General features: G+C 44.8%; 1 protein-coding gene across 1 annotated transcript in view; it reads right to left on the minus strand.

The window, feature by feature from the left end:
• itgb5 (integrin, beta 5) overlaps positions 1–21,922 on the minus strand; it is a 66,780-nt gene extending 44,858 nt beyond the window's left edge. Inside the window, exons 1-9 of the mRNA XM_056289019.1 lie at positions 21,396–21,922; positions 20,590–20,675; positions 20,049–20,256; positions 19,564–19,813; positions 18,189–18,357; positions 16,027–16,188; positions 10,083–10,178; positions 9,882–9,971; positions 6,389–6,523 (exon numbers count right to left, since the gene is read on the minus strand). Of these exons, the coding sequence (XP_056144994.1) occupies positions 6,389–6,523; positions 9,882–9,971; positions 10,083–10,178; positions 16,027–16,188; positions 18,189–18,357; positions 19,564–19,813; positions 20,049–20,256; positions 20,590–20,675; positions 21,396–21,474 (1,275 nt within the window). The 5' untranslated portion in view covers positions 21,475–21,922. The remainder of the gene's footprint in view (positions 1–6,388; positions 6,524–9,881; positions 9,972–10,082; positions 10,179–16,026; positions 16,189–18,188; positions 18,358–19,563; positions 19,814–20,048; positions 20,257–20,589; positions 20,676–21,395) is intronic.
• Positions 21,923–22,440: the final 518 nt, after the last annotated feature.

Raw genomic sequence — 22,440 nt, forward strand, 5'->3', positions numbered from 1 at the left:
GTTGGTAGGCAATGGAATACACTGCTATGCTACCTGGATGCCCATAGTTGAATATTTTAATCATAACAATAATTGATGAGGATGAAAAGGCAGCGATATAAATAGGTACGCGTCCTGAGTCTCTGCATTAAAATCAAGCATTAAAATCCAAAAGGATGCAGTAAACCCGCAATCAACGTGTCCAGGGGACGCTATTTTTTTCCCTGATAATGCTACTGTTAGAAGTGATAGGGGTTATATTTGCCTTTTCCCTCTTCCTTTTCTTATATACTTGGACTGGTTTTCATTGCGAAATGATTGGAGGTGTGGTTAAGCAGTGTTTATAAGAGGATGTCACTGTGAGGTGCGGTGTGGGTGCGCCCCTGGAGTTAATTAATGGCGGCAGGTTGCATAAATACGCCTCAGGATATGCCATTTTGAACACGCTGTCCAGGACACTGCAAGTCCACACCTTTCCAGCTCAACACCATCAACCTAAACTGAACTGACCTACCGCCACTTATGGGAGCTGAGACCCTCATGGCTAAGGCCTTGACGGAGGGACCTGCTAACTGCTAGCCTGCTACCTTGGTAAGCTAGCCCACCTCCTGGCTATTTCGCTAGTCTTGAAAATCAGTCCTTCTTCCGGTTTCTTCCCTCGTTTCCATCTTTTCTACACAAGCCAGGTTAGGACTAGTATTGCGTGCTTAACCTTTAACCCCTAGACCCGACTAGTCCGTAACACTACATTGTGAACAACAAATCCATGTTGAAATCATAGAAAGAAATGAAAGAAACCTCACCACCGGTCACCATTTTCTAACCGCGTTCAATCATTGCAACATACTACTTTAGCTGCAACAGGCTCGCCGTACACATAAACTCACGTAGCCACAGTCACTCATGTCGATGATGACTCTGGGTCGTCATTGACAATGATCATCATTGATGACCGATGAGCTAAGGCTTTATGCAGTACATTATGATTCATTTTGGTGCTACAGACAACATTTTGCTTTTATTTGAATAATATTTTGTTCACGTGTTATACTCATCCATCCATCCATCCATCCATCATCCAAATCGCTTACTCAGCTCTGCTTATTTGATAATTGATTTTGGTGCTATCATGCTGCTACAGACACTACTTTGTTTATTTGAATTTTGTAGTATGTCATTTTATTTGTTTAATTTTCAGATACATTTTCAACACATACATGAATATAACCACAATTATAACTGTGTATAGCATCAAACAAATATATACTACTACAATTTGTTGACATTTTTTTTTTATTGGGGACCCACTTAATTTCCCTGGGACACACTCAAATGACCACCTGGTGGTCCTGGGGACTCACTACATTGAAAAACTATTCACATCGCCGAAAAGGTGACAATTTGATGGTTATTAAATATGTTAGGTCAATGCATTAGTAAACACATTTTAAATATTGTAGCCTATTAAAGCCTTTTTTAATGAATGCTGTTTTAATATGCTCTACATTTAGTTAAAAGGTGTGTGTTTACATTTTCTAAGTCAGCTGGGCCTTCATCATTTGCACGTACACATAGTCTGAGGCAGTTCTTAATTTGTTTGTGGAATACAAACAAATTCAGGTTAAGAAAATGTTGATGGGGTGTCCGGGTGGCATGGAGGTCTATTCCGTTGCCTACCAACATGGAGATTGCCGGTTCGAATCCCCGTGTTACCTCTGGCTTGGTCGGGTATCCCTACAGACACAGTTGGCTGTGTCTGTGGGTGGGAAGCTGGATGTGGGTATGTGTCCTGGTCGCTACGCTAGCACCTCCTCTGGTCAGTCAGGGTGCCTCTTCAGGGGGGAGGGGGAACTGGGGGGAATAGCGTGATCCTCCCACACACTATTCCCCCTGGTGATACTCCTCACTGTCAGATGAAAAGAAGCGGCTGGCGACTCCACATGTATCGGAGGAGGTATGTGATGATGATGATGAATTACATTTATATAGCGCTTTATCCTGACACCCAAAGCGCAGTGAAGGGGGTAACTCACTTCAACCACCACCAATGTATAGCACCCATCTGGGTGATGCACGGCAGCCATTTTGCACCAGAACGCTCACCATACATCAGCTTGAGGTGGAGAGGGAGGAATCACTGAGCAAATTACAGGGGGATGATTAGGTGGCCAGATGGAGAGAGCCAGGTTGGGAATTTTGCCAGGACACCAGGAGACCCCCCTACTCCTTGCAATAAGTGTCATGGTATCTTTAATGACCACAGTGAGTCAGGACCTCGGTTTAACATCTCATCCGAAGGACGGCATCTCCTACAGCACAGTGACCCGTCACTGCATTGGGATTTGATTTTTGTTGTTTTTATTAGGACCAGAGGGAAGACTGCCTCCTACTGGTCCACCAACACCACTTCCAGCAGCAACTCAGTTTTCGCAGGAGGTCTCCCATCCAAGTACTAGCCAAGTCCATACCTGCTTAGCTTCTGTCAATCAGCAGAGTCAGGGTACATGTTGGTATGGCTGCCAGCCATATGTAGCCATCTTAACTGTTTCTCAAAATCATCAAACTGGCTCCTATAATACATATATAATTTGTTGGGCCACTACAAACGTGTCTCACTACTACTTACATACAAAGACTTCTTTGAAATTATATATTAGTAGCATTAATTTATGTGGTAGTGTGGTAGTCTGCAGCCCTCCCTGGATCGGCAGAGGGGTTGGAGCAGCGACCGGAATGGCTCGGAAGAGTGGGGTAATTGGCCGGATACAACTGGGGAGAAAAGGGGGGAAAAATCCCCCCCCCAAAAAAAAACAAAAAAACAAAAGAAAATGTTGATGAGTCCCGGAATTGTGCACCGTTTATGAAAGTGAAGAGAAGAGCTGAGAAAAGGGAGAGCAGGTGATACAGCTTGACTCAACTTGAGAGGTCCTCATTGGATCAATGTCTGATGGTGACCATCAGAGAGACAGACATGATGATTAAGGACGCATGAAATCAGTGTCTTAAGGTCTGGGACAATTGACACAAATTAGCAGAGAGCAGAGTTGCATTCAAACAACTAGTGTTGTTGCTTCTGTTTTGTGTTTGCATACACATGCATGCAAACACAACCACTTTAACAGAGACCAACATTGATTTGTGTCTTCCAAAGGTTATCTAAAATCGCATCTAATAAGATTCTTATGACTCAAGGGCAGGTTTCCTAATGGTTTAAAAGTCATTGTTACTGTTGAGAGAGGGATAACAGAATTCTTATGACATCCTGGCATTCACATAACCATGACTCATGTTGAAAAGAACATAAACAAAAATTGGTGCAAAATCCAATTCAAATGATTCTAATTTGTTTGGACAAAATAATTCCAAACTGTATGTCTGGTATGTTAGCACAAACTTGGCTCCATTCATATTTATGAGCCTATTCAGTTGTCAGATAGTTGTGAGAGCGCTGAGTGAAAAAGGACGCCACATGAACACAATACACTGAGGCTAATCTCTCTCTTCCCACCCCTTTTGTTTCTTTCATGGCTTCTGCTCTTACAAACCTCCTTCTCCCTACTTTTTGTGTGAAGTCATTGGCATGCAGCATCATGCTCAGTCATGAGCCCACAGACAGACACCTGGGCTCTGGCCTGCGTTGTTCGAAGAGGGAAGCTTGGCATCCAGAGTCCAGAACCCCCCCCCCCCCACACACACACACACACACACACACCAATGACCCAAAAAAAAGAGCAGGGTGCATTACCAAAGCTCTCATGATGGACATTCACTGAGTATTATACTACCTCCATCACCCCCAATCTCCTCCACCACCTCATCCCAACATTCCCCCGTACAAGAAAAGAAGCCGGGAGAGAGGCACAGGGGGTCTGAGAGAAGAATTCAAAAGGGGTTGGGGGCCCACTGCATGTCGGCATGTACACAGCCGTCCCTTACACCACTTTCAATGGGTCCTGAGCTCAATGCTAATCTTCAGCTGGACTGGTACAGAAAAGTAAGAAGAACGAGGGAGGGACGTGAATGAACAAAATTCAGTGTTTGTGCAACGTGCAATGATCCCGTGTCACCTGACCCCTCTATTTGTCAAGGGAGACAAAGGGAGAATGCATTCCAATGGGGTGTACAGCGTTAACATATTAGATGCAAGCCCGAGAAACAGCCGGGGAAGAAACACTGGTTCTCTCATTCAATTTATCATTCCCTTTTGTGACACCTATTTTCACTTGAAGTGCTCTCTGAGCCTCATTGCTCCCATGTTGCTTCTATTTCATCACCACGCCATCCAAAAATAAAAGCTAGACTGAAGTAAATGTCTTGATGCATGCTCAATGATCCAGGCAAGGAAATCCCAGAAAGTTTAATACGTTCATCTGGACACAAGGTTTTAAGTCAAGAAAAAACTCGAGTAAAGAAAGGTAAAACTCATGTTTGAGTTCAGAGACCAGGTAGGCCAAGTCAATATAACTCCCATTATTGCCTCGCTCTTTCCGTGGTTCCCTGTGGGCTTATCTAGGACTACTTTTCTGGACAAGCGTACTCTTTAGAGAACAAACAAATTCCCGGAAAAAAAAAGAAAAAAAAAAGAGAGCGAGAGAGAGAGAGACAGAGAGAGAGAGAGAGACAGAGAGAGAGAGAGAGAGAGAGAGGAGAGGGAGAGAGCGAAGTTGCTGGGGACTATAAGGGAGACTTGGACGATTTCCCATAGCTTTCTTCTGTGTCGACTGCTTAGAGCACTGAAGCACTGGTGAGAAAATGCTCCCTAAAGAATGAGCAGTTTCAGCCAAAGCAATTTAATGATTGTGATAATGTTGTTCCTGCTTTTGGAAAAACCGTTTAAAAAGGAATATAAATCGATCTTCATTAAAAGGGAGATGACTACAGGTAGGGAGAGCATGTGAGCTATAAAAGACTAGCGTCCTGTTGTGTGAAACTTCTATTCAAGAAATCTTTATGCATGCTCAATAATCCGGGTAAGGAAATCGCAGCAGAAGGTTGGATCAGTTCATCCGTTTAGTGGGAGATACGTTTCATCACTCATGTAAGTGACCTCTTCAGTCTAAACTGACTGCAAGCATCCCCACCCCTTATAAACAATACAGTGGCATAACGACCGAGAACAACAATCGGTTTCACACGCAAACTGTATTTTCCATACACTGCATCTCTGTTGCCAGAAGTTGGTCCATCCCAAGGATCGGGTCCCCCGGTAGAAACAGAGCAATATAGTGTACGCTGTTAAGTGCCAGGAGGATTGCTGTGACTTGTACATCGGGGGAAACCAAACAGACACAGGCCAAGAGGATGGCACAACACAGGAGAGCTAACATGTCAGGCCAGGACTCCACAGTCTACAACCATCTACAGGCCAGTGGCCACTCTTTCAAGGATGAGGATGTGCACATCCTTGATAGGGGGAACACTGGTTTGAAGGGGGAGTCAGAGAGGCCATCTATGTGAAGAAGGAACGACCATCTCTGAACCGAGGGGGGAGGGGTTAAGAGTACATCTATCACCATCTTACAATGCTGTGATTGCAACTATTCCCCAATCCTCTTTGAATAGTACACATGGTCGTTGTAACTCTAGTTAATGGTCAAGGCAATTTGCATATGAAACCGAGCGTTGTTTTTGGTTGTTATGCCACTGTATTGTTTATAAAGGTGAGGATACCTGCAGTCAGTTGAGACTGAAGAGGTCATGGTCACTTAGATGAATGATGAAATGGCTCTCTCCCCCTAAACGTTGTGTCCAGATGAACTGATTCAACTTTCTGTGACTTCTACTCGAGACAACTTCTAAGGTTCTCTAAAGAAACTTAGGTTACTCTGTGATTTTCATAATCCTGCCCCTTCACAGCCACCAACATTCACTCAGTAAAATAACAGTAAAGACCGATATAGTATACACCTCCCTCCCACTTTCCCTGTAGACCAGTGCAGTTGGATTTCAGCAAACAGAAACTCCTCTCTAAGAGGAATGAAAGGTCACACGGCATTCACCCCAGGCTGCCAAGTCACAACTTGCTTTATTTAGGCATAGGCTCTGTGGATGGATAACCATCTCTCTCCACAGTGGAAAGTGCAGAGGCTGCCCAGATTTAAGCAGACTATTAATCCTATTGTGAATCTGTTTAGTCTGTGATTACATACTTGTAGTTATGCTCCCTCGGGCCACCTCATTCACACCGTGACCTGAAGACCAGGAATCTATTGTGTGAACAGGCGGATAAAAGCTGTGTGAAACTTCCTCTAAGCGATTAAAAAGGTGGGGTGCAAACTCAAAAAACAACAACAAGAGCTTCCAGGGAAGGTGAGGTGAAAAAAAGAAGAGTTCACAGGATATTTAGAAATCTGCCTGACCTGTGTGGCATAATAAGAAAGGAAAGTGAGAGGGAAGCTGGCGGACTCACGGTGTCTCCTATTTTCAGATCAGCACACTTCCTGAGGCCTGGCAGCGGTTGCCCGTCCTGGCAGGTCGCCATGAAGGAGAGACTGATGTCCTCTGGGTTGTCCCACACGGTCAGCTCCACTTTGGAACGGATGTTCTACAGGAAGAGGGGGGGGGGGACATTTTCTGTTGCATTATTTAGAAGTAAATATTTAATAACTGATCAGTTTTTGTTTTTTTTGTTTGTTTTTTTTGGAATATCCCCCTTTTTTCCTCCCAAACTATATCCCGCCAATTACCTCAGTCTTCCGAGCCATCCCGGTTGCTGCTCCACCCCCTCTGCTGATCTGGGGGGGGCTGCAGACTACCACATGCCTCCTCCGATACATGTGGAGTCGCCAGCCACTTTTCACCCGACAGTGAAGAGTTTTACTAGGGGGACATAGCACGTGGGAGGATCACGCCATTCCCCCCCATTTCCCCCTCCCCCCGAGCAGGTGTCCTGACCGACCAGAGCAGGCACTAGTGCAGAGACCAGGACACATACCCACATCTGGCTTCCCAGCTGCAGACAGGGCCAACTGTGTCTGTAGGGACGCCCAACAAAGCCAGAGGTAACACGGGGATTCGAACCGGCGATCCCCGTGTTGGTAGGCAACGGAATAGACCACTACACCACCTGGACACCCAACTGATCAGTTTTTAAATTACTCAAACCCGCAGTGGCAAAAAAGTCAAAGATTCAAAGGCACCAGTTTGTCAGAAAAAACTGAGTATCAAACTCTCTCTGCACACCAGAGATGGCAAAGACAACTTCCAGCGGCTGCCAATCTTTGCATGCAAAATATTTCCAGTGCCCTAAAAAGTGAACCGCACTAACACGCTAGCATTCAGGGTTTTAATATCAAAACCGCCACTGGATATCGCTTCATGCCTGTTAATGTGTTTGCAGCCAGGGTGGGAAAGAGTGAAACATGGAGGAATAAATTGCCTTGGTTAGGCAGACTTGCGCTTTACCCAAAACCACAGGCCTGGGCACAGATGCAGAAAGAACATGGGTCTGTGTGATACCAACGTTATGCTCAACGCCAGCTTGATTTGGATCTGTGCATGTGTAGACCTAAATGTCTCATCACTCATGAACTCCGACGGCTGTGAAAGTCCACAACTGTGACAGAAATACATTAGAATGAATTCAAACCAATAGACATGACCTCAATCTCGCTAACATGAACACAAATACACGCACTTCTTCGAAGAAAAAAAAGAGAAAAAAAGGTCTTTTTCAGCAAATCTGTGCAACCTAACGTCAGCAAAGCCTGTGGCGCTTGCAACCCCCAGTGTAGTCAGCCTCATGTGGAAGCTGGAACACAAGTAAGGTTGTGAAAGACAACACCTCATTCATGTCCCACACACTGAACATTTCAAGCCTTTGTTTGACAAACGTTTCAGATACAAAGTTCACTGTGTGCAAAAATGTGAGCAAAAAAAAAAAAGAGCTTAAATTGCTCATCTCCTCAGAAAGGAAAAAAAAAGCCCGACAGTCAAATCCCACACAATTAGGCAAACACTAGGGGAAAAGTTGATCGAATGCAAAAAAAAAAAAAAGACGTATTCCACAATGCAACTTTCTTCTTTCATGTCCTAACAAAATGCTCTACTGCAAAGCATGTATATTCTCATACAAACAAGGATGAGAGTAAAACCATAAAAAAAATTACAAGGGGGCGTCCAAGTAGCATAGCGGTCTATTCTATTGCCTACCAACATGGGTATTGCCGGTTCGAATCCCGGGCATCCCTACAAACACAATTGGCCGGTGTCTGGGGGTGGGGAGCCGGATATGGGTATGTGTCCTGGTCGCTGTACTAGCACCTCCTCTGGTCAGTCGGGGTGCCTGTTCCGGGGAGCGGGGGAACTGGGGGGAATAGCATGATCCTCCAACATGCTACGTCCCCCTGGCAAAACTCCTCACTGTCAGGTGAAAAGAAGTGCCTGGTGACTCCACATGTATCAGAGGAGGCATGTGGTAGTCTGCAACTCTCCCCGGACTGGCAGAGGGAGTGGAGCAGGGACTGGGACAGCTCGGAAGAATGGGTTAATTGAACAATACATTTGGGGACAAAAAGGGGGAAAAAAATCCCCCCCCAAAAAATAAAAATTACAAAAGCATTCTTGTGTTTTTGTCCATCATATTACTTTACAAACACTGTAGCAAGTAGTATTTCCTGTTGTTTTAATACCATTACTATAAAAATATAATCGTATTTCTACAGTGTTGAAAGTGTTCCACTAACATTACTCAGTGATGTAGTACATGGCCATACTGTTTGTATAGTAATGTCACAGAAAAAAAAATCATGGGCACTACTAGCATTATTTTATTTTTTTCTCTGGTTTTAGTATAGCCCATTTCTGCATGGTTTACACTGCCACTTCTGAAATCTCCGGAAGCATATCAACCAATCTGTCATAATACAATTAATTAAGTTTTTTGCAAGTGTGTCCGATTTGGACTCCCACGACAGTCCCTAGGATTAAATAATATCACACACTGTTACAGAAGAAGAATGTGGGACTCCCTTCACCAGAACAACCAGATCTCCTCCCCGATGCCACTGGAATCCATTTCCTGTCTGATAGTGAGCAGAAGAAGACTGGACTAGAAACATGACCCTAATTCTTTATCATACTGGCATGATGAAGTCGGGAAAGGTAGCCCATTTCAGCCTTGAGTGACACTTAAAGATGATTTATTGGGGTGGCCAGGTGGCGTGGCGGTCTATTCCACTGCCTACCAACACGGCCAGGTCGGTCGGTCGGGGAGCATGATCAGGGGGGAGGGAGAACTGGGGGGAATAGTGTGATCCACCCACGCACTATGTCTGCCTGGTGAAACTCCCTCACTGTCACGTGAAAAGAAGCGGCTGGCAACTCCACATCTATCAGAGGAGGCATGTGGTAGTCTGCAGCCCTCCCGGCTCGGCAGAGGGGGTGGAGCAGTGACTGGGACGGCTTGGAAGAGTAGGGTAATTGACCATGTACAATTGGGGTGAAAAGGGGAGGGGGGGATAAAAAAAAAGAAAAAGAAAAAAGTAGATGATTTATTAGCATGGAGCATCACCACATACACCTCTTGTTTGGCCCTCTGTGAATCTCTGCCGATGCAGTCACCCTGCTCTCCTCAATAGGCAACGTTTGCCTTTACACTAATGTGTCTGCTGATAGACAGCACCCTGGCTTCATTGTTAAAACTCATAATGGTCTGCTACTGTCACAGCGTGGCGTGGCCCTGGATTCCAAACCTCCCTTCCCCAAAAGGAAGTGCAAGGTTGCATGAAGAAACTGTGTGGGGCCAACAGTTCATTACTTGTGCCACGGCAAGAGGAGAGATTAAAGGCTTTTGCTCTCTTTTCAATCCTCTTTTCCCAGCTTTGTCACTCAGTCTTGTACTCCTCAAACACACACATACATATCTACAGACACAGGACAAGTACAGATTTTTCTCTACTTACGTTGTAAGCGTTGATGATCAGTTGAAGGACGTTCTTAGAGTCGTGGTCTAGGATTTCTACTGTGGTTCCAGGTATCAGCGCGGTAATATTCTTCACAAAGACAAAATATGACCGAGAGAATGTTTGTTCATGTCAGAATGTAAAAAAGGGAGGGGATTCTTTTTTTAACCCATTCATAAAAAGCTGGAAAAAATAAATTACCTTATAAATGATATATAACCGTTTGGTCACCGCAAAGATCAGATAAATGTTGTTTTCTGCCAATTTCTCTCCCAGTAGAGCCAGAGAGGGATAGTCCTGCAAAGAGGGAGAGAGAGAGAGAGAGAGAGAGAGAGAGAGAGAGAGAGAGAGAGAGAGAGAGAGAATCTGGGTTAGTGTATTGTTATTTTCCCAGTCTTTCATGCCACACAAACAAAGCTCCCATCTCGTCTTGAGGAAGTTAGTGAAAGGAAGTCATTGCTCCTCCAGGATACCAGTTGGTGTATTTACACTACTCTCGCTCATGAGTGGAGAAGGGAGTTGTCCACAGGATGTGTCTCATGTGCGTCCCATCGGCCTTGCAGTTGCGTCACGTCGGGATTGTGGTTGTAATGTCTATCAGCGGCGGAGCAGCAAGGTTTTGTATCATCAGTGCCGTGTCTCTGTCACCTACTTAACACTTGAGCTATGCATTAAGAATGAGCAAGGCATTAAGGGAAATATATGAGTAACTACTTTTGAGCTGTTTTTTTTGTTTTTTTTGTTTCTTGTCTGCCCGTCAATCGAGTTAACAAGACAGATCCTAAACTCCATACACAACATGAGCGCACAATAAGCACTGGGACAATGGGCAGGTCATCGGCAGGTCAGCATGGGCAGATCGCTGTCTTCGGTGCTGGATAGTGTCCTTCCTGCTACATTCTGGCAGGGCTGTGGTGAGTGTTGTCAAGTGCCTTCCAGGGCCCCTGGGTGGTGGCTCGTCATCATGGGTGTGGGCCGTGGAGCGGAGGGCGGCTGTTTGGACTTACTTCTGCTGCATAACTTTTCTGTGATGGGTGCTGCAGGGGATGGTGGGCAGTGGGGGGGGGGGGCTGCATGTCTGGCTGTCCAAGGGCGCTGGTGGAGGCTTGGTTCCTTGTTTGCCCGGGGAGGTCAGGTGGCTTGGGTTGGGTGTATCTGGCTATGTGGGGGTATGCTTGATGCGTGTGACCGGATGGAGTGTCTATCTGGCAGCAGGTCTCACCCTTACGTTGGGTGTGGATGGGCATGGGGCCTTCACTTTTTGCCCACTGGGTGGGCAGTCCCACGGTGCATCGGTTTGTTGGTCGCAGGGCCCAGGATGGTGGTCTATGCTTGCCACCCACAGCGCAGGTTCTACGCATGCAAGTGCACTTTGTGCCTGCGCCTGGGGGTCAGCGGTGGGGGTGCAACTTGGGGTGGCAGGCCTGGCTTGTGCCTTTGGACTGGTTTGTGCTCCTCAGGGGCATGCAGGGCTGTTGCTCTGCAGGCTCCTGGCCCCCCTGTGGGCTTGGTGTTCCTCTGGGATTGCGGTGCTCTGGGCTCCGGCTTCATGGGGTGTCTGCACAAGTGCAGGGCCCGTGGGTGGCTGCAAAGCCTGTCTGCTGCCCGGAGGCACTATGAAAAATTGAGGATCTAAGACATCAGAACTTATTGGGATTGATTCTGTGCAGTCGCAGCTAGACACTTCACATACACATACACACTGTTAACATATGCCTCACACACTCCCTAGAACACTGTCTGGATTACATCCCTCTTCTTAGTCCTTTCTCTCCCCCCTCCCCCCCCCCGTCTTCTTCTTTATCGATATAACTGTTACCCTAAACTGATATCGCTAAGATCGATGCCATTATGTTTTGTCGATCACATGTCAGCGTCTGTTTCAATGTCTTATCAGACACGTCGTCTTTTTTTAGCATCCGAGTTTCCTTGTCTCACTTGTGAGTGTCCCGCTTTTGGAGAAGCGATGCTGATTGGCTGCTTAGCTGATCAAACATGCTGAAGAGGGGGACCAGTGGTAGCTATAAATGTTTAAAACAAAAACCCTGTGCTCTTGTCATCCCACAGATCATCCAAAGGATGGAGTTATCATAATCGGTTCTAGATAATAAAGGTTGCCTTTGCAGGTAGAGAACCTGAACTCCACTTGCAGATTAACTCTGTCTAGGACACATTGGCATACAAATTCCCTGTGTTGTATGCAAAGCCTGCCGAGTGCCGACAGCACAAGTTTGATAAAATAAAGTAAAATAAATAAGGAAGGCAACAGATCCTAAACCTTTAAAATTAAAAAAGATGTCTGCTATGAACTAAACTAGGAAGTAGATGGGAGTAGATTGGCCCAAGCAGCTATTCCAAGTTTTCCTGGTGTTTATTCAACTATATCAAGTGCATGCTTTTATGTCTGAAGTTACCGCAGTGTTACTGCATATTTTAGAGAACATTTTAGAGAAAATGTAAAACAAAATAACTGAAGAAGCACTCATAAAAGCATGGTTCAGGAATGTAGCTTTTACACTCATAAATTATACTGTCAAGTGTTTAGAAATGAGAAGCAACTAGCACTAATGATGGTCAGCAATGAGTCTATTTTTGTGTTTTTCATGATGATGGTGGCTTCAAAATACAGTTTATACATTTTTGTATGCTTAAACTGAATCATTAACTGGACAATGCAGTTGTATGACTGACGATGCATGACTGGGATCATACCACTTTTTGTACTTTTATATTTCCAGGCTGTGAAGCATTCATCTTCCACAGACTTTAATACGAATTAAACCTGAGAGAGCAAGGTGGATGTGTACTTTCATATTACATGACCCGTAGGTCTCTTTTTTTTTTTTGGGGGGGGGGGGGGGGGACACAGAGGCTGAATGACGACTGGCTTGTATATGTGTTTTGTTGTGTTTTAACACAACATGAGGGTTTCCACAAGGTCAGATCCAGTAAGTGATTCAAGAACTTCTTCACTTAATAAATAAATTCTCCATCCTTATTTGGAAGAACCGCATATTGTACCGAGCAGGGCAATCTATCCCGGGGGGGGGGGGCATGGATCAACTATAGCAATTGTTTATCCTGGGAATCTGAAATGTTGACTTAGAAGAGGCAACATGGTATATTAATTTTCATGTAAAATGCCTACATGACATTCATACGTGTATTTCCATGTTTCGCTGATGCATGCAGGTCAAGCGAAAGAGACTCAGAGCGGGTCATATGCATCTCGAGCACGTCAACCAGACATTTCAACACCAGAAAACATTGTCTGACACACTTCCAGTGGATAATGGCCTGAAAGTCTAATAAAGGCTGGAGTTGTTTTTTCCTGAAAGAGAGGAAGTTTCATCATCATTCAACACCAGCAATTAAGAGGCTGTGGGGGAAAAAAGAAGTATTTAAGACTGCTCTGTATGTAGCTATTGTCACTGGATGCAATTGAATTAATATATGGGAATTTCAATCTGAAACAGACTGCAACAAGTGTTGAATTGTACTTATCAACAGTAAAACAGCATGACGAAAAACTACAAGTTGTGTACGGACTACCAGCTAGACCTGTTTAGAAATTACAGAGGAGAAGCTATGAGTTTATTCAAGTTACAGTACCTATTTGCGTAACAGAGTTTCTACAGTCAACCTCTAATATGATGTGCCAGGGCCATGTCACTGTAACTCAAGTCAATTCAACATTAGTTTGAAACAAAATTAGGATTAGACTCAGGAAATCGCAGCATCATTTTTTGGGGAAATTATGAGAGAACCAAATGGGACATTGGATCCAATCCATTTTGTTCTCACTGAGTATTTGATGGGAATACAGTGCCATCCACATGATACTGATCGTGTTTTATAGCATTAGCTCTTTGGCTTCAAAATTACAATGCACTCCTTCGAGACTACTGGCCGGAGAGACGCAGTTGGCGAATGCATGCAGTACGAGGGTGGGTGTTTGAACTAAAATAGGGATCGATTGGCCACTAAATTGGGAGAAAAAGGGAAAAATCAGAAATATATATATATATATTTTTAAAAAAAAGAATGCATGCATCTTTTGGCTGGACTGGCCATCAGGGCCAGCCCTTCAAATGCAAATGTCCCGGACTGACTGACTGTGTTTAGCGTGACTGACTGAGTGATCAGTTTGACACTACTGGCCCGGTGGGTCAGGTGACCAGAGGAGGGTAGTAAAGAGTTATACTTACTTCGTTACATGAACTTGGGTACTTTTTTTAAAATAAATTGTACTTGTAAGAGTAGTCGTTTTGCAGAATACTTTTTACTCTTTCTCAAGTACATTTGTGATAAAATATAGGCTCTTCTACTCTGTTACATTGGGCTACACTTCTCGCTACTTTTACTAGAGTTGGGACCAACCCGATCTAACACTGACATATAATTCACTCATCAGATATCAGGCTGTCGTTACCAATCCACGATGTACTGATCCAGATTCCATAGTCTGACATTTTTATGAATTATAAATATGTAGCTAATAATGCAATTTTAAGCCCTTAACCAAAATGGAATACGTAAGTTCAGGTAGTATGAAGTGTTTTGAGTGTGGGGATGTAGGACACAAGTGCTTCGCTTGCCCACATAGAGAGCGAGAAGCAGAGGATGCGTAAGCTGCCGACCAGGAAGCTGACACTGAAATCATTCACAGATACAGGTTGACAGGTCAACCAATTCTTCATGACATTGAATCTGCATACTGTGTTCTTGGTGCAAAGCCACCATTTATACTTTGCCACATGGATAATTGCTATCAGATGCAAAACAAGGGCAAATTGCACTCAGCTGCAAAACTTTATAGACATGTTTGCACTGAAATATCATTTTTGCAATCTTTTGTGAATCGGACCTTGAGATGGGGCAGACAGTGGTTGCAAGTGATGCGCAATTCATGGCGCTATCAGCAGCTGCTAATTCGTCTGTCAATACAGAGTGAGTCTTGGAAAAACGAGAGACATCCACAGATAGAAACAGATGAAAGAGCAGGGGGAGTTAACAGATAACTAGAATAATTATAATTACAATTAAATTAAGTTCTCTTTCAAATCAGGCATCCCAAGATACGAGTGGAAAGTATTGTTCTTGCAACTGCATTTATAACTTTTTCTTTTACTCAAATTTAGTTTAACCATGTCATGTGATATGCTACTTCAGTACACTTTAACAACAAATATTACTGGGACCACTACAGAAATTCACATTATAGACACTACCACTGACTATCCCTATAACAAATTGGCCGCAATTTCAAACATTGACTGTACACGGTTCAGCCATATTCTAGGTTTTGACCTAGTCTTGATTTTTAATCATGAATGGCCTTCCATGTGCAATCTCGTCACACTGAAAAATATAATTTCTTAAAATTAGTTCCACATGGGCCCTACTTTGGCAACATGTATGAAAGCTGTCCCATTAGCAATGGCCGAATGATTTGAGATGAGAGACTGTGATCAGATCACTTATTTGACTCTCGAGACCTGTTGAAAACAACTTGGCCACTGATGTAAATGAGAAAACTTTTCTTAATTAACGAGTACTACTGACAAAGCATTAAGGAAAACAATACCAGCAAGAACTACTACTGTCAAGTTTTATTGTGCAGGTCCAGTGTGTTGAAATGTTAATGTATGTAACTCTGAATTGGACCATTAGAAAATTGTCAAATAAAGTTAAGACATGAATGAGAGACAAGTGGAGCCACAAATCTTTGCACAACTATTCAGGAAAAATTAGTCATCAAAAGCGTGACAGACTCAACACAGCCATGTCTTTAAATATCACCCAAGGCAAACATCCTTAATTCCAAAGTCCGTTCTTAAGTGAATTGCACAGGGAACCTTACCTCACCCTCAATGGAAATACAGCAAACCAAGCATGCAAATAGCTACAGAGAAGGTCATGAGCTCTCAAAAGTTGGTTGCAGATTTCTCAGGAGCTTTGCAGCTGCGGGGGGAATTTTCTGCTACAGGAGTTACCATAACTTCCCTTAAATTCTGATTTCAAGAATGAGTAGGTAGGATATAATTCACAAGACTGCGCTATTGGTAGTATTTCACTTTCTGACATTTCTGCTTTATATGTGGGATAAAAAACAGCAACAGTGCCACCAACAAATCATTCTTACCATCTTAGTAGATGCGCTGTACTCGTTCTTGTCATTAAGGTGACATTGTCCATCATGGGGCGTGACCAGACCCCCCAGCTTGCCATCCAGAGCAAGGTGCGGCACGTCGTCTGTGGCAAACACTAGCAGGTGAAAGGCCTCCTTCCTCCACCCTATTCTCTCCTGTAACAAACAGCAGGTCAGGGTTCAAAACGGAGGTCTTTTGTAGTCCCTGGCCAATTTACATTCAGAGCGCTTATTTTGCTATGGGGACTTAAAGTAGTCCCCCCCCCCCTTTTTCTCCCCAACTGTATCCGGTCAATTGGCCCACTCTTCGAAGCCGTCCCGGTTGCTGCTCCACCCCCTCTACCAGTCCGGGGAGGGCTGCAGACTACCACATGCCTCCTCCGATACATGTGGAGTCATCAGCTGCTTCTTTTCACTTGACAGTGGAACGTTTCGCTAGGGGAACATAGCACGTGGAAGGATCATGCTATTCCCCCAAGTTCCCCCTCCCCACCGAACAGGCACCCCAACTGACCAGAGGCGCCAGTGCAGCAACCAGGACACATACCCACATCCGGCTTCCCAGCCGCAGACACGGCCAATTGTGTCTGTAGGGACGCCTGACCAAACCGGAGGTAACACAGGGATTTGAACCAGCAATCTGTGTTGGTAGGCAACGAAATAGACCACCATGCCACCTGGAAGCCTAAAGTAGTTTTAACATCAACTAAAAATTCACTGTAGCCAATAGAGTGAGGTCAAGAAATGCTGCAAGGCCATGAAAATAACATGGATGCATTTAAAAAGCAGCTCAACTCAAAAGAGCATTCATGAAGACATCTTTATGAATGCATCTTTATGAATGCTCTGAAAGCAAAAACACACAGAATGGACAATTGCCACTTTATTCTCGACATTAAAATCCCTTTCCACCTACTTAAAAACAACTAATCTTAAAAAAATAAAAACGGTAGAAAACAAAAGAGAGAGTGTGAGAGCAGCCAGAGTGTTCTCTCGCAGCCTGACCATTATTAGTGGGAAACACAGGGGGACAATAGGCAGCGGCAGAGCAAGCTGTAGACAGACTGCTGAATAATGGCACGACACTAAACAAACCTAACCTTTCAGCAGCAGCAGAGGCATAAAGACCGCCATTTTTACTCTCTTTGTATATTATATGCAGGTTGCACAGTGCTGCTATACACATGTGGGCTAACATCCATCCAGAGGCCTCTTTACAGATCTACAAGAATGACTGCATTATCATTATTCACAGTAATATATATATCATTACTCAGCCCTCATAGTACAGCAAATACTTATAACTGTTTGTTATACTAAGGCCTTTCATGGAGCCATGTGTGATTTCTCTTTAAGAAATACGCCGTTGCTCCACATCTTGCCATAAAGAGACATAACCCTCAGATTCCGTGTCATTTTGATAATATCCGCTTCAAAAATGACCCCAAAAGTTGGATTATAAACCAAATTGAGCCTAATGGTTTGAAATTTGTAAGATTCTCTTTTAGTTTACCCCCTCAAAGTGGAGTGGGATTTCTTCTGATGTTAATAGATCGGAAATCAGTTAACATGCCACCTAACCTCCTGACAAATACAAGTCATGATGCTAATCATCAGAAAACATATCCATACTGAAATGGTCTCAACAGCATGAAACTGACATGATTTGTACTGAGTGAAATAAGAACAGAGTACATCAATCAGGCCTTTGGGCTGTCCCAGTCCAGCCTCCAAACCAGTGAGTGTTTGAAAGGGTAAATTACAAGGCAGGAGGGACTTGAAGGGAGTCATTCTCTCCGTGTAGAAAACAATTAAACCGGGAGACCAAGACTAGAATATGACCAGACTGCACTTCCTGCCTATCCCCCACACTGCTTTTAATTAAGAAGCAACTAGGTCGGTCGTTCATCATGGGTGTCTCTCAGTAGTGTTACAGTGGCTTCCTCTTCACCCATCTGGAATATAAGATGGTCAGTTACTTAACTCCAGCCTGCTGCTAATTAAAAGCGAGCATTCGGAGAGTATTAATGTTGAGTGGAACAGTCAGCCAAATAGCAGATTAACTTGAACTGGTATGAGGTAGCATAGGTGATAAAAAGGAAGACGAAATTGAGCTAAGCACTAGTGAGACTGAATCCTCTCCACAGTCTGCACACCTTACAAACCGCCGTCTGCAGGATGGCATCAAATCCACCCTCTGGCGCATCCCGGTTGCGAGACACCATCTGCTTTTGCACCTCCTCGTTGAAACGGTCCACCTTGTCAGTCAGCGAAAGGATGTGGCGGAAACCAAAGGAAGGGACACAGTTGGGGAACAGCTTGTATCTGAGGAGGAGGAGACATACGGAGATTAAGACAGCTCCTTTGATGATTGCATCGAGGCGAGATCCAAACACGTTCCGTCTCCTGCCTTGAAATTTGCTTGATCGTTTTCCTTTTTTTTTTGGTCGTTGTTTTTGGTGCTCTGTCAAACCCCTTGGGAAAATTTTACTCTTTATAAGCAAATCAATATTATATACAACATTGGATTTGTATTTGCCCAGAGGTGCAAAACATCTGACGCACATTCTGGTAAGAGACATTGACCTGACCTTTGATAACAGCTTATTATTCACCAAGAAAGAAGTTGTTCTGCAAAGCCTAGTAATATATGAAGAAATAAAGGTTTGGTAGCTTTCCCATGAAGGATCAACCGAGTTATTTTCAAACATCCAAACATTATGTCAAATGTCCTGATAGATGCATATTATTCAAAATGTGGGCCATTCTCTGAGCATGAATAAGTGGCGTGAGAAATGGCAGGGTGAGCTGGGGAGATTTTATGTCCACACGTCTTTAGCTTTCCCCGCTGTGCCTTTTCACAGTGTCCAGCAAGTAGGCACACACACACACACACACACACACACACACACACACACACACACACACACACACACACACACACACACACACACACACACACACACACACACACACACACACACACATAACCTAGTTGGGAAGTGATGCGCGATGGCGGGCACTAAGTCAGTGCAGAGTAATCTCATCTCCAGGGCAAATATATGTTGTGCGACTGGTTTTCACTGGCTATCTGTTTCCTTTTAGCCTGTCCTCATCAACATTCTTGAGCATCAACTGCACACACATGAACACAGCGTGGCCATTTTAAAAATATGCCTCCTCACCATATTTTATAAACACGAGGAATAATGAGATGTGAATTCTTGCAGCTGAATAATGTCACTGTCAATGTACATTATTCAGGGATGGCCAAAAATAGATCTTGTGGGTTTGGAATAAATTATTGATACTGGATTTTCCTTTACGATACTGTGGGTCCACCCAGCTCTGAACAGGAAACAGTTTGAGCATGACCTCACATGGTTTCACATTATCTTATTTTTTGTAGGGATACTGTTATTTTTCCATTTGCACTGACTCTGACTGGCCTTACAAAACCACACCATAAATCCGTGTTAAATCCCCCAAAGCGTAATGCACATCCCAACACACCATAAGGATCCTGCTCACCCATTGCATGGATTCTCCTGGTACTTGGGTGCCGTGTAGGAGAAAGGAGACATGTTCTTGTCCACAAAAGAACCGAAACCCAACCGGAAGTTGCTGGTGAGCTTGCCCATCTCCTGGGCCAGCTTGGTGCCCAGGTTGCGGATGGTATCTAGATCATTCTTCATGGAGAGAGAGAGGTCCATCAGGTAGTAGAGGTCTACCGGGTAGTCCTCCACCTGCCGTACCTGCACCTCAAACCACGTTTGGTCACCTGGACATATGGGCAGGGGGGGAAACGGCATAACTGGTTTATATTGTCAGCATAATAAACTGTTCACACGTAAGAATCATGTCATCTTTACAGGAAAGCTGTTCTTATTTCTTTGAAAAGTGAATAACAACACAAGGTATACTCTGTGATAGAGCCTGAGGTGACTGACTGGGTTGGAGGCAGCCTTGCAGTAAAAGGACCACTGGGTTGATCTAATACTAAAATTGTGATATACCTGGCCGCAGGCTGAGGGAGATCTTCTGAGGCATTATCTGGACGACATCATACTGGGTCGGCCCGGACCATTTAGAACTCAGTGGCTTGTTCATAAGGATGGAATTAGTACTCCTGGGGTATTCGATGAACCGAGCATCGCAGCCCATCTTCTGCAGGTTTTCACTAAGATCGCACCGTGACGAAAACGCCCTCAACCTCCCAAAACTCTATAAGACAGACACAAAATAAATTCAGCTCATCCAATACTGAAGATGGGCCTAGAAGATAAATAGAGCTCTTCGGCTACATTCTTAAACTTTTCAGGTCATTTAAGTTTTTTGTTGTTGTTTTTTTGTATTGTCAGAGGCACTGATCAGTGCTTTTCTCAGGCTGGGTGGCCACATGTATAATGTTTGGCTCACTGTGCATCATTCCACAGCAGACATCAAGTGCTCATTCCAGAATGCAGTTTAACGCTTGTTCTATCCCACCAACATGCAACGTCACAACAATCACATCTGATAACAGTGAGGCGGGTGTGCTGCCAAGCGAGCTCCTACCTCTTGTGCGCACCAGGCGCAGCTCGGATGGGTGAGGAGGCATTCTTCGCAGGATGTGGCGCTGCCACTGGCACACACATTTAAACCTGAGAAAACACAGCAGCGATAGAAAACACACGAACATGGATTTGGGCTTCATCGACAAAAGGCCGGCAACATCACACTGCCAATTGTGGACGGCCCCTAAATTGGGGCCTCTGAGTGAAACCCCTGTTTTCAACTTCTAATTTCTTGCTGCAGAGTTATTCATGTCAGTAACGGCTTGCCATCCCTGTGCTTCTAGGCGGTCTTTGTTAATATTATAGGCGGCTTGGACTGATCTCATATCTGTTGTTTGTGGACAGGCATGTGTATTTTGGTGTGCGGTGGGCTCTGAGTGCATCTGTACTGTAAATCCTTCTGAGATACAGTACAAGTGAATTGGGGAGTACAGGTGAGTTGCAGTGTCGTTTGTTTTAATTGAAAGTACATGCTCTTGGGGGGGGGGTCCTGGGGCCCACGGTCTCCTAAACCATCTATGTTGCACCAATTATTTAGGATGGAAAACTTAAACTAAATGCAAAAGACGCCACTGAGGGCAGTTTTCCCTCCAGGGACAAAATCACCTCCATGTGGCTTGGTGTCTGGTATATTTTGGCGGCTACAGGATCTAGTAGTGAACGGTCATCTCCAGCCTGCCATTTTAACTGTAGCCCAGTTCGCGCATGCAGAAAAAAACGCAGGCTGGGAAGACGCTGAACGCTGGCCGGCCGACCAGCGTCGCACGGCGGATTGTAAACATGACATTACAACCCTGCTGCTCCTACCTTGAACACTGCGAAAGAATATTTCCATAAGCGTGCAACACAGAGTTGCCCTCCACGTCCACATCCCGCATGTCCACATGATGACCCTCGGCGTGTCTTTTTTGTTAAGCAGAGTCGGGTTTTGACGTACAGCTGACCTCTCATCGGATCAAGTCCCGTCCGTCGGTGCGAAACACGGACGCGAAGGGCGCTTCGACCATTTCAGCTGCAACAAAGCGCTCCCCCCCGCTCCCGTAAGCGAAGGAGCCCTGTACCGAAACGTCTCTCTGCGATCCTTTATAAGACAACAAGTATCCCGGCACGTCAGAAGACGATAATATCCCGTTTACTGTTTCCTCCCAAACTCTTTGGAGACTTCTGCTGCAGCTTTCCACGTCCCTACTTTACCCATGATGAGTCCAGGTTTTCTGACGACTCGGCGATTTTATGTTCAAGTCGTCCTCCTCCTCCCCCCCTCAGCTTGTATGGGTTTGAGTAGTAAAAGTGAACAAACGTGTTCAAACGTCGGTGTTCTGGGTGTCAGTTGACGGCCGGTCAGTACCGGAGCGTTGCCCGCCTCTCTGTCCGGTCTGCCGTCCCACCGGGAATCTCCGCCTGTTCCTGCGCGGCGGAGATCTCCTTTAACCCTTTAATGACCACTCCGAGCCAACGCACACGCACGGCGGACTCCCGCTCTCACGCGCGGCGGACTCCCGCTCTCAGACGCGCCAGCGTGCTGCAGCGGCGACTGTCGGCAAGCCGGAGAAACGATTATATAGCGCTTTTCTAAAACAACGTTAAAGTCCCTCACAAAATAAATAAATCAAACCAGACAAGGAAAACATAGTAAAAATAAAAACAGTATAAACAAAAACAGATGTAAACTACTAATAAGATACGTTAGCCCCTAGCTAACGGGTCTTACTCTTTAGCCGAGCGGTTAGTGATGTCGCCTTGTGGTGCAATACACCCCGTGTCGAATCCCGCACCGGGCAAGAAAGTAACCGGTTACACAGACGTCAAACATTTGTAAAAGCTCTCATAAAAAGAAAAGTTTTGAGACGAG

Source organism: Lampris incognitus, chromosome 11 (assembly GCF_029633865.1).
Source record: "Lampris incognitus isolate fLamInc1 chromosome 11, fLamInc1.hap2, whole genome shotgun sequence".
In the NCBI taxonomy this organism is placed as follows: Eukaryota; Metazoa; Chordata; class Actinopteri; order Lampriformes; family Lampridae; genus Lampris; species Lampris incognitus.